Source organism: Arachis stenosperma, chromosome 10, assembly GCF_014773155.1.
Source record: "Arachis stenosperma cultivar V10309 chromosome 10, arast.V10309.gnm1.PFL2, whole genome shotgun sequence".
In the NCBI taxonomy this organism is placed as follows: domain Eukaryota; kingdom Viridiplantae; phylum Streptophyta; class Magnoliopsida; order Fabales; family Fabaceae; genus Arachis; species Arachis stenosperma.
Window position 1 is genome coordinate 92,605,061 of NC_080386.1, and position 12,151 is coordinate 92,617,211.

General features: G+C 41.4%; 1 protein-coding gene across 1 annotated transcript; it reads right to left on the minus strand.

The window, feature by feature from the left end:
• Positions 1–3,644: 3,644 nt before the first annotated feature.
• Positions 3,645–4,661, minus strand: LOC130957344 (uncharacterized). The gene has a single exon (XM_057884209.1). It carries the CDS (start codon positions 4,659–4,661, stop codon positions 3,645–3,647), a length of 1,017 nt encoding a protein of 338 aa, XP_057740192.1.
• Between the last annotated feature and the right edge of the window lie 7,490 nt (positions 4,662–12,151).

Genomic DNA, 12,151 nt, shown 5'->3' on the forward strand with positions numbered 1-12,151 from the left:
ATCTTTGGACATCTAGTTCTTAGATCATTTGGGGGCTGGCCATTCGGCCATGCCTAGACCTTATTCTTATGTATTTTCAACGGTGGAGTTTCTACACACCATAGATTAAGGTGTGGAGCTCTGCTGTACCTCGAGTATTAATGCAATTACTATTGTTCTTCCATTCAATTCCGCTTGTTCTTTTACCAAGATATCACTTGTTCTTCAACATGATGAAGGTGATGATTGACGCCCATCACCATTCTCACCTATGAACAAGGTGACTGACAACCACTCTTGTTCTACAAGCATTCGAGGCTTGGTGAATATCTCTTGGATTTCTGATTGCATGATGCATGGTTGATCGCCTGACAACCGAGTGCTCGCCTGACAAACGAGTCAGCCATTCCGTGAGATCAGAGTCTTCGTGGTATAGGCAAGAACTGATGGCAGCATTCAAGAGAATCCGGAAGGTCTAACCTTGTCTGTGGTATTCTGAGTAGGATTCAATGACTGAATGACTGTGACGTGCTTCAAACTCCTAGCAGGCTAGGGCGTTAGTGACAGACGCAAAAGTATCAATGGATATTATTCCGGCCTGAACGAGAACCGACAGCTGAATTCCGCTATGCCGTGACAGGACATATGCAATCGCTTTCACTGAGAGGATGGGAGGTAGCTGCTGACAACAGTGAGATCCTACACAAGCTTGCCATGGAAAGGAGTAAGAAAGGATTGGATGAAGACAGTAGGAAAGCAGAGAGACGGAAGGGAAGGCATCTTCATACACTTGTCTGAAGCTCTTACACCAATGATATACATAAGTATCACTATCTTTATCTTCTATGTTATTTTCGTTCATCATCATATATATTTGAGTTTGCCTGACTAAGATTTACAAGATGACCATAGCTTGCTTCAATGCTAACAATCTCCGTGGGATCGACCCTTACTCACGTAAGGTTTATTACTTGGACGACCCAGTGCACTTGCTGGTTAGTTGTGCGAAGTTGTGTAATGCCATGGTATTGAGCCACCAAGTTCTTGGAGCCATTACCGGGGATTATTTGAGTTGTGAAAAAGTATTGTTCACAATTTCGCGCACCATTTATTCGGAATTTGACGACGTAACTTGGCGTTGAACGCCAAGTACATGCTGCTGTCTGGAGTTAAACGCCAGAAAAACGTCATGATCCGGAGTTGAACGCCCAAAACACGTCATAACTCAGAGTTCAACTCCAAGAGAAGCCTCAGCTCGTGGATTGATCAAGCTCAGCCCAAGCATACACCAAGTGGGCCCCGGAAGTGGATTTATGCATCAATTACTTACTCATGTAAACCCTAGGAGCTAGTTTATTATAAATAGAACATTTAACTAATGTATTTGAGCCTTTGATCATTCGGTCTTGTGACCACATGGGGGCTGGCCATTCGGCCATGCCTGAACCTTTTACTTTTGTATTTTCAACGGTGGAGTTTCTGCACATCATAGATTAAGGGTGTGGAGCTCTGCTGTACCTCAAGTATTAATGCAGTTCTATTTTCTTTTATTCAATTCTCTCTTATTCTTATTCCAAGATACTCATTCGCACCCAAGAACATGATGAATGTGATGATTAGATAACCCTCATTATCATTCTCACTTATGAATGCACGTGATTGACAACCACTTCCGTTCTACATGCAACAGAGCTTGAATGTGTATCTCTTAGATTTCCCAACAGAATCTTCGTGGTATAAGCTAGATAGATGGCGGCATTCATGAGGATCCGGAAAGTCTAAACCTTGTCTATGGTATTCCGAGTAGGATTCTGGGATTGAATGACTGTGACGAGCTTCAAACTCCTGAAGGCTGGGCGTGATGACAAGCGCAAAAGAATCAATGGATTCTATTCCAACCTGATTGAGAACCGACAGATGATTAGCCATGCGAGTGACAGCCGCAGAGGACCATTTTCACTGAGAGGATGGGATGTAGCCACTAACAACGGTGATGCCCTACATACAGCTTGCCATGGAAAGGAATAAGAAGGATTGAGTTGAAGCAATAGGAGGGCAGGCGTCCTTGAGCCTTACAGTATCTCCATTCGCTTATCTGAAATTCCTACCAATGAATCTGCATAAGTGTTCTATCCCTTTTATTATTTCTTCTTTTTATTAATTTTCGAAACCATAAACAATTTTAATCTGCCTAACTGAGATTTACAAGGTGACCATAGCTTGCTTCATACCAACAATCTCTGTGGGATCGACCCTTACTCACGTAAGGTTTATTACTTGGACGACCCAGTACACTTGCTGGTTAGTTGAACGGAGTTGTGAATTCAACCAGTGCCATAATAATGATTTCACTCAAAATAGTTAGAACATTGATCACAATTTCGTCCACCAATGGACCGTAGCTTCAGTGCTCTCATGACACCCATGGGACCAAAATCAACCAACTTTCCTCTCACAAAGCTTGTATATGACTCATCTTTCTTATCAAATCGGACCGCATTCGCATAAAATTCTCTTATGAGGTTGGCATTTACCTTAATGACCGAATCAGTGAGGAGCTCTCATCTTCTCTTTTCTACTTTCTCTGTGATTTCGGGGCACTCAGTTTTCTTCACTTGAAATCCCAGCTCATAAATGATTTCCTTGTCAACCATCCACCCGTATTGCAATGCGTGATACAAGCTTCTAAATCTCTTTTCATCATACGGGTGCTGCTCCATGGGTTCCTTTCCCTTCCTTCTTTTAGAACTTGAAGAGGCCATGAACGAGAGTTGATATGTGAAGTTGGTAAGGTTTTGGAGACTTTTGGTTGTTTAGGGTTTTATTGCAATGAAGAAAATGAAGGGGAAACGTTTGTACTGTGAGAGGGAGTGTCTTGTGCCGAAATGAAGGTTGTGAAGAGTGGGTTATGACGATGAAGGTGGGTATGGAACAAGGATTATTTATATGTGGAAGTTGTGAATAAATGGAGGGTGTGGATTGATGTATTGGTTGCCTTATGGATGGTTGGGGTTATGTGTGGAGAAAGGACAAGGATCACCAACTTTATGATAGAGATTGCTCGGTCTTTAAGGTGTCTCATTTTTCTAATGTTGCATGGCAACATTTTCCAATGTATTTCCTTTTTAGAACAAGTGTGTAGTTCTCTTCATGAAGTGGCTGAACCTCCCTCATTTAATTGTCCAATCAATCCCCATCAATGCTCCTTTTCTTTTTCCTATAAAGACAAAATAAGAAAGGTGAGAAAAGACATTAAAACGACAACATGAACTTTACGGCTAGAATTAAAAAAAAAAAGAAAAGATTAAATTGTCTATTCATGAATTCTAACTAACTAACTAACTATTCGTGGGTCCTTGTATGCATATTGGTGGCACCATGGGGTGACACCAAACTTAGTTTGGAGCACTGTGATGAAAAGTTTTGTTCAAAGCTTCCAAGACTAGCATGCTCTTAGTTGCATTCATGCTTTCTTGGCATGCTTTGAACACCAAACTTGTTCTTCACTGTATACTGCACAATAAGGATTCCACCAAGAGTTTGTTACGTTTGGGTTTGAATTCATAAATATTGACTTATTTACTATCTTCTAAAAGCGTATAAAACATGGGTTGCCTCCCATGAAGCGCTTCTTTAGCGTCACTAGCTTGACGTTTCTCCCCCAATCAGGGTGGTTGGTAATGCTTGAAGTCCTCCCCTCTTGCTGTGGACTTGTATCCATTGGTTGTATCAATGATCTCTACATGTTCCAGGGAGAGAACTCTGTTGATCGTGAAGACTTTAGGAAACTGAGATGGTACAGTAGGGAGATTAGGGGGGATATCTAGAAAGTAAGCTGAGATCACTCTATCTCCTGGAGAGAAGTCTTCCGTAGGGATCTTTTTGTTCCTCCACTTCCTTGGTACCTTCTTCTTTGTTTCTTTTGATGTCTCCTTGCTCTTGGTTACCTCTTTTTCTAAAGGAGTTATGATGTTGTCTTCACATGCCTCTAGAGGTTTAGGTTCCTCCAACTTTTCCTTGAGCTGTGGCAGTGGCTGTTTCCCTTGTTTATTATCCAAAGGGGTCTCCGGATAGGTTGGGTGTGCTTCTGTGCTTGCTTCCTCCTTTAGCATCTCATCATGGTCTTTACTTGGTTCCTTGTGTTCTTGGTCTACTTCTTGTGAGAGTTTGAAGACATTAAAGCTGAGCCGTTCATCATGGATCCTCAATATTAGCTCTTCTTTTTCCACATCTATGAGTGCTCTGGCCGTAGCTAGGAAGGGTCTTCCCAATAAGATTGGCTGAATGTGACTCTCTTCCATGTCCAGGATGACAAAGTCTGTTGGGAGAAAGTATTTCCCAACCTTTAGTAGCACATTTTCCACTACTCCTATTGCTTGCTTTTGAGTCTTGTCAGCCAGTCTGATGACCACATCTGTGGGCATTATCTCATTGATCTGCAGCCTCTTCGCCAGGGATAGGGGCAGTAAGTTGATGCTTGCCCCTAAATCACAGAGTGCTTTATCAAACATTGTTTCCCCTATGGCACAAGTGATGTAAAAACTCCCTGGGTCTCTTCTTTTTGCAGGCAATTCAGGTTGAATAAGGGCACTACATTCCTTGTTTAACACTATAGTTTGTCCTCCTTTGAGTGAGCTTTCCCTGGGAAGAAGTTCCTTCATGTACTTGATGAATGCAGGCATTTGTTGTATGGCCTTGATGAATAGTATATTCACATGCAGAGATGCAAACAAGTCTAGGAACCTTGAGTATATTCTCTTCCCCACAGCACCATTGAGCAGTTGGGGAAATGGTGCATAGAGCTTCAGCAACTCTTGTTGTGAGATTTCTGGTTCTTGGTGATCTCTATCCTCCTCCTCTATTGAGTTGTTTTCAAGCTATTGAGAAAGGTTGCTTTGCTTGTCTTCATCCTCTTGATCACTTGTAGTGACCATTTTGCAATCTTCCCATCTCACTTTCTTTGCCTCTCCTCTTGGGTTTTTCTCCGTGTCACTTGGGAAGCCATCAGTAGGTTTGGGAATCTTCTCCGCTAAGCATCCCACTTGAAATTCCAGCTTCTTGATGGTCTCTCCTTGGTTCTTAATGTTGGCTCGCACCTCTTCTTTGAACACCTTGTCTTCTTGAATCTCTTGGCATATTCCTTCAAGTAAGGTTTCAAGCTTAGAGAGTCTATCATCAATTGATGGTAAATTGGGATTAGAGGTGGGAGGATGAGAGGTGTTGTTGTGGGGGGGTGTTGATATGTCCTCTGTGTGAATTGTTGATGAGCTGCATTGTTGTTGAAGTTGTAACGCCTATGGTCTTGGCCTTGCTCTTGCTGATTCCCCCACCCAAAGTTTGGGTGGTTCCTCTATCCAGAGTTGTATGTCTTGGAGTATGGATCATGGTTCTGTCTAGGTGAGTTCCCAATGTAGTTGGCTTGCTCAAGGTCCTCTTCTTCAACTTCTTCTTGGGTTGTTGATGAGGTGGTGATTGCTGCCACTTGGTTCCTCTCCATCTTCTTGGTGAGGTCAGCTAACTGCTTGGTGATGAGCTTGTTCTGAGCCAGCAGAGCATCTACATTGTTTAACTCCATTACTCCCTTAGTGTTCCCTCTTTCGGAAGCATAGAAGTAGTCATTCTCAGCTACAGTTTCAATGACATCTATTGCTTCTTCAATGGTCTTCTTCTTGTTCAAGGATCCTCCAGAGGAATGATCTACTGCCTTCTTTGATTCATATGACAAGCCTTCATAGAAGATGTGCAGTTGGACCCACTCATTGAACATCTCTGGTGGGCATCTCCTCGTTAGGTCTTTGAACCTTTCCCAAGCTTCATAAAGTGTCTCCCCATCTTGCTGTCTGAACGTCTGTACTTCGGTTCTCAGCCTATTGATCCTTTGAGGGGGTAAAACCTTGCCAAAAACTTATTCACTACCTCCTCCCAATTTGTCAGGCTTTCTTTTGGGAAGGATTCAAGCCATTTGAATGCCTTGTCCCTGAGAGAAAATGGGAACAAGAGCAGCCTATAGATATCCTGGTGGACTCCATTGGACTTCACTGTGTCACAAATCCTCAAGAAGATGGTTAAGTGTTGATTCGGATCTTCTTGAGCACCTCCTCCAAATGAGCAATTATTCTGCACAAGAGTGATGAGCTGAGGTTTTAGCTCGAAATTGTTGGCATGTATGGGGGGCTTCTGAATGCTGCTCCCACAGTTGCCTGGGTTGGGATTGATATAAGAGCTTAACACTCTTCTATCCTCCCCAACATGATTTGCTCTACCTCCTCCCCCATGGTTATTAGCCTCTTCTTCATGTTGGTTTTCTATGTTGCCTTCCATGTTTAGTTCAAAGTGTTCCTCCTCCTCTTCAGCACCGATTGCACGTTTCCCTCTTGCTTCCCTCCTTAATCTAAGGAGGGTCCTCTCTGGTTCAGAATCGAAAGAAATTGAAGCCCCGCTTCTTCTCCCTGTCATACAACCAACAAGTACAAGCAAGGAAAAACTATGTGAAGAGAATATTGCTGTCAGAATTACTGTTAGTTGTGAGTGATGCAATATATCAAACAGTTAGTGGGTTAGCAAACTGAATTGTAAATAACAAAGAAAAATGAAAGAGTAGAAGGGGGAAAAGGAAGGAGTTAATTAAGACAGAAAGTAAATTACTCAAACAGAAAATTAAATCAACAAAACAAAAATGCTCAATCTAGTAATCTTCCAATCTAATCATTGTTGATGCATAATCAATCCCCAGCAACGGCGCCATAAACTTGATGCAGGTGGAAATTGTCTCAAAACAAATTTCCTTCGGTAAGTGTACCGAATTTGTCGTCAAGTAAACTCACAATAGAGTGAGGTCGAATCCCACAGGGATTGATTGATCAAGCAACTTTTTATTAGAAGAATGTTCTATTTGAGCTAATTCAGAAATTGGGTTGAGAGATGCAGAAAATAAAATAGCAGTAATGTAAATGACATGAAAAGTAAATGCTAGAATTAAAGAGCTGGAAGTAAATGACTGAAATTAAATTGCAGAATTGTAAATGGGAATGGGGTGTTTGCTCATGAACATAAACGTAGAAATTAAAGAGAATGGGTTAGATCAGAATTTGGGGAGTTCATTGGGCATAGGAGATGTTGCAATTCTCCGGATCAAGTCATTTTCATCTCTTCCTCAATCAATGCACTCATTGATCTCCTTGGCAATCTTAATTGATTGAATTACAATTTCTTGCAATTCAATCTCTCAAATCTTGATTAATAGCCAATTCCTTGGTCAATTGCTCATGAGAAGAGATGAAGTGTGGTCACTGATTATACCACATGCATTTTCCAAATCAAGTATTGAGAGGATTATAGTCACATATCCATCCAAACCCAATTTGGTCCAGCATGAGAAAGCATTTCTAGCTTGATCTCTTCATTCCTCTTTCAAGGCTCAAAAGAGATCCAAGTTTGAATAGCTCCTTTTCCAAGATAACTACCCAATGGGATGAAGATCGAAAGCTTTCAAGTAAAATCAAGAGAAAAGAGAGAAGAAGAATGATGAAAACTAGTATTGATCCATCAAATTACAACAGAGCTCCCTAACCCAATGAAAGGGGTTTAGTTGTTCATAGCTCTAGAAAATAAAAACAAAGATGGAGAATACATCAATGAACTAGAAAAGCAGAGTAAAATACAGAGAGTAGTTCTCTCCCTTCAACCTCCAGAACTCTCTAATAATTCAAAGCTACTCCTATATATACTACTCTTCTCAGCTTCTAGTTGGTTCTTTAAGTCTTAGGCCTTTGGATCTTGAGTTTGAAGTAGTTCTTTTCTTCATTTGGGCTTGGTTTTACTTGTAGAGAGAAAGTGTGAAGTGGGCAGAGACTTTAGCTCAGGACGTTAGAGGTGTTAACATTTAGTGAGAAAATGGGTTCGAAAATGTTAGTGTCATTCAACTTTTTCACTAACGTTTCTTACCCAAGTAAAGGCTACGTTAACCTCAACGTTAGTGGCACAAACATTGCCACTAACGTTGCCTATTTGTCCTTCGCACACGTTATTGGGACTCAACTTTCCCAATAACGTTGAGAGCCTCTCCCTTTCCTACGTTAGAATCCACGTTAACTTAGTTAACGTGGCTCTTTTAACGTAGGTGTGCCAATCTTCGAGAACGTTAGTGACACTCAACATTGTCACTAACGTTCCAATATGCCCCTATTCTCGTTAGAGTCCACGTTAACTAGGTTAACGTGGCTTCTAACATGGCTTTGCAAACCATTTCCAACGTTAGTGACAATGTTGAGTATCACTAACGTTGGCTCATCTTTCACTCATTGCCGTTAGCTTCCACGTTAACTAGGTTAACGTAGAAGTTAACGTGGCTCCTTGGGGTTTTGTGGTTGCTTCCAATGTTAGTGACAATGTTGGGTGTCACTAACGTTGTCGACCATTCTTGCCTCTCACGTTAGCTCCCACGTTAACCAAGTTAACGTGGAAGTTAACGTGGCACATTGCACCATAGGCCAACGTTAGTGACAATGTTGAACATCACTAACATTGGCTTCCTTCCCCTTATTGACGTTAGAGGCCACGTTAACCAAGTTAACGTGGACTCTAACGTGGCCACTTATGATCATTGGCCAACGTTAGTGATAATGTTAAGTGTCACTAACGTTGGCTCAAAGTCCTTCCTTCACGTTAGAGCTCACGTTAACTTAGTTAACGTGACTCTTAACGTGGGCAATGATGGCTTCGAGAGCGTTATTGGCAATCACTTTTCTCATTAACTTTGCAGGTTACTGATAAACGAAATTTAGCATGTCGATGTAGAATTCAATGATGAATACGATCGTGAGTATAGTCTAATCGACACTTAAACTTCGCACCAAACAATCCTACAATCTATAACCGAGAGTACTAGTCTCCCGAGTCGTCCTCCCTTGGAATTGCTAGAGTGTGCATCTTATTGATTAGGAAGCCTTGTTATGATTCTTTGAGAGTTTTAGCAAAATAATAGGAAACAAACAATCAATCCTTAAAAGACTTGGCTTAGGGTTGGCAACTATTAGGCCTTGCTTCATTTAGTTAACCCCTAGGCATAGAGGAAAGTCAAATGAGAGTAATCAACTTGAGTCACAAGTCCTAGCTTTACCTTATAGAAATCTAGCTTTAGTGCACTCCAAGTCAATTAGCAATCCCTAATTCCAAATCAACAATTGACACAACTATTCAACTTCTTCTAATGGCCCAAACCCTATGCCAAGTAAGAAACTTCTACTCCATAACTAGTGTTGGCATTTTATCAAACATTTGATGAGCAAGAGTGAAAGTCATAGTAAAATTGAGAAGAAAGTAGAATTAAAAGTATTTCAACACAAGGAACTAACAACAATTAATCAAAGAACAACAATGGAAATGATATTCTAAAGGAATTGACAAAATCCAAAACTACAAAATTTGAATCTAAGATCTATGAGAATTTAGCAATTACAAGCACTAATTGAGATTGGAGAAGAAAATCTATGACATGAACAAAGTGAATGGAAAATTGCAATGGATCTCACCAAAGAGTGATTGAAAATTCAGAAAATTGGATGAAGATGAACCCTAATGAGAGCTTGGAATCTCTCTCTCCTTCTCCAAGAGTGTAACTAACTATCTTCAAAATATCTAGAATCTAGAAAAATGATCTAAAAGTCCCCTAACCCTTGTTCCTTTGGTCTTCTTAAGCTTTTCCCGCCAAGGCACTTCCCCAAAATGGGATTCCCAACTGCCTCCATGCCCAAGTCACGTGGCTCTTAAAAAAAATCACATTCGAATATCGGCGCGCACGCGCAATGTACGCGTGCGCGTCACTGAGGCATCTTGTGATGTGCGTGGAGGCGTAATGTACACGTGCGCGCCACTGAAGATCATGGCCTAGCCGCTACGCAAGCCGGCTCGTGGCTTGGCTCTTGGCTTCGACTTCTAGCTGCTCAATCCACGCGGACGCGTCAAGTGCGCGCACGCGCCCATGCTGAGATTTCCGCAGCTCAATTCTCATGCTCCCTTCCTTTGCGTCCGTTCTCCTTCTCTCTTCCGGTCCATCCCTGCCCTATATTCTGAAACCACTTAACACACAGGTCACGGCATCGAATGGCACCAAGAGAAGATTAGAAATGTATCTAATTTAGTGCAAAATAAGCATGTTTTCATCCATGAGGCAAAATTAGGAAAGGAACACAAAGTCTTGTATTTTCATATAGAAAGCGTGTGGAATCATTGATAAAACCCCTGAAATCAACACAAGATAAACCCTCAAAATGGGTTTATCAGTTACCTCCAATTCCACGTTAGTGGCTACGTTAATTAAATTAACGTGACTGCTAAGTGGTTCCTCCTTGCTTCCTTTGGTCCTGAAATCAAGCAATAGAATGCATCAAAGTTCTAGTCCAAGTCATGGGTAATGCAACATACCAATTGTCACTAAATTCATGCAAAATCCTCATGAAATCATGTAAAATGCACAATGTATGCTTGAATCAAAGTGTAAGTGAATATCTACCCAAAACTAGCTTATTTCCTAAGGAAATGCATGAAACTACCCTAAAAACAGTAAAGAAAAGGTCAGTGAAACTGGCCAAGATGCCCTTGCACCATTTGTCCCTTTCGTCTCTCTGCTTTCCTACTGTCTTCTTCCAATCCTTCTTACTCCTTTCCATGGCAAGCTGTATGTTGGGCATCACCGTTGTCAGTGGCTACAGTCCCGTCCTCTCAGTGAAAATGTTCAACGCACCCTGTCACGGCACGGCTAATCATCTGTCGGTTCTCAATCAGGTTGGAATAGAATCCATTGATTCTTTTGCGTCTGTCACTAACGCCCAGCCTTCAGGAGTTTGAAGCTCGTCACAGTCATTCAATCATTGAATCCTACTCAGAATACCACAGACAAGGTTTAGACCTTCCGGATTCTCTTGAATGCCGCCATCAATTCTAGCTTATACCACGAAGATTCCGATTAAGGAGTCCAAGAGATAAACATTCAAGCCTTGTGTGCTTGTAGAACGGAAGTGGTTGTCAGGCACACGTTCATAAGTGAGAATGATGATGAGCGTCACATAATCATCACATTCATCAAGTTCTTGAGTGCGAATGAATATCTTGGAATAAGAACAAGCTGAATTGAATAGAAGAACAATAGTAATTGCATTAATACTCGAGGTACAGCAGAGCTCCACACCTTAATCTATGGTGTGTAGAAACTCCACCGTTGAAAATACATAAGAACAAGGTCTAGGCATGGCCGTGAGGCCATCCTCCCAAAACGTGATCAAAAGATTCAAAGATCTAAAAATGATCAAGGATCCAAAGATTCAAAGATCTAAAGATGATCAAGAGATGATAATACAATAGTAAAAGGTCCTATTTGTAGAGAACTAGTAGCCTAGGGTTTACAGAAATGAGTAAATGACATAAAAATCCACTTCCGGGCCCACTTGGTGTGTGCTTGGGCTGAGCATTGAAGCATTTTCGTGTAGAGACTTTTCTTGGAGTTAAACGCCAGCTTTTGTGCCAGTTTGGGCGTTTAACTCCCATTCTTGTGCCAGTTCCGGCGTTTAACGTCGGGCAGTTTTGAGCTGATTTGGAACGCCGGTTTGGGCCATCAAATCTCGGGCAAAGTATGAACTATTATACATTGCTAGAAAGCCCAGGATGTCTACTTTCCAACTCCGTTGAGAGCGCGCCAATTGGGCTTCTGTAGCTCCAGAAAATCTACTTTGAGTGCAGGGAGGTCAGAATCCAACAGCATCTGCAGTCCTTTTCAGTCTCTGAATCAGATTTTTGCTCAGGTCCCTCAATTTCAGCCAGAAAATACCTGAAATCACAGAAAAACACACAAACTCATAGTAAAGTCAAGAAAAGTGAATTTTAACTAAAAACTAATAAAAATATAATAAAAACTAACTAAAACATACTAAAAATATATTAAAAATAATGCCAAAAAGCGTATAAATTATCCGCTCATCAATATCCCAGCAGAACAAGAGTCAAGGGATCGTCTCAAGGAAACAGTGGATCAATTTCAAGCAACCCTTTCATCAATTGGACCGAGCGGTAAGCCGAATGGCACCCGGAGCTCTCATGGCTAAAGAATCTCAATTTGAGAACAAGGAACTGAAGTGTATGGTGCAACAAGTGGAAAAGATGGAAAGTGATGAACCACCAC

Excerpts from the sequence above, each read along its gene's own strand:
- LOC130957344 (XM_057884209.1), bottom strand. The coding sequence starts at position 4,661 with ATGCCTGCATTCATCAAGTACATGAAGGAACTTCTTCCCAGGGAAAGC.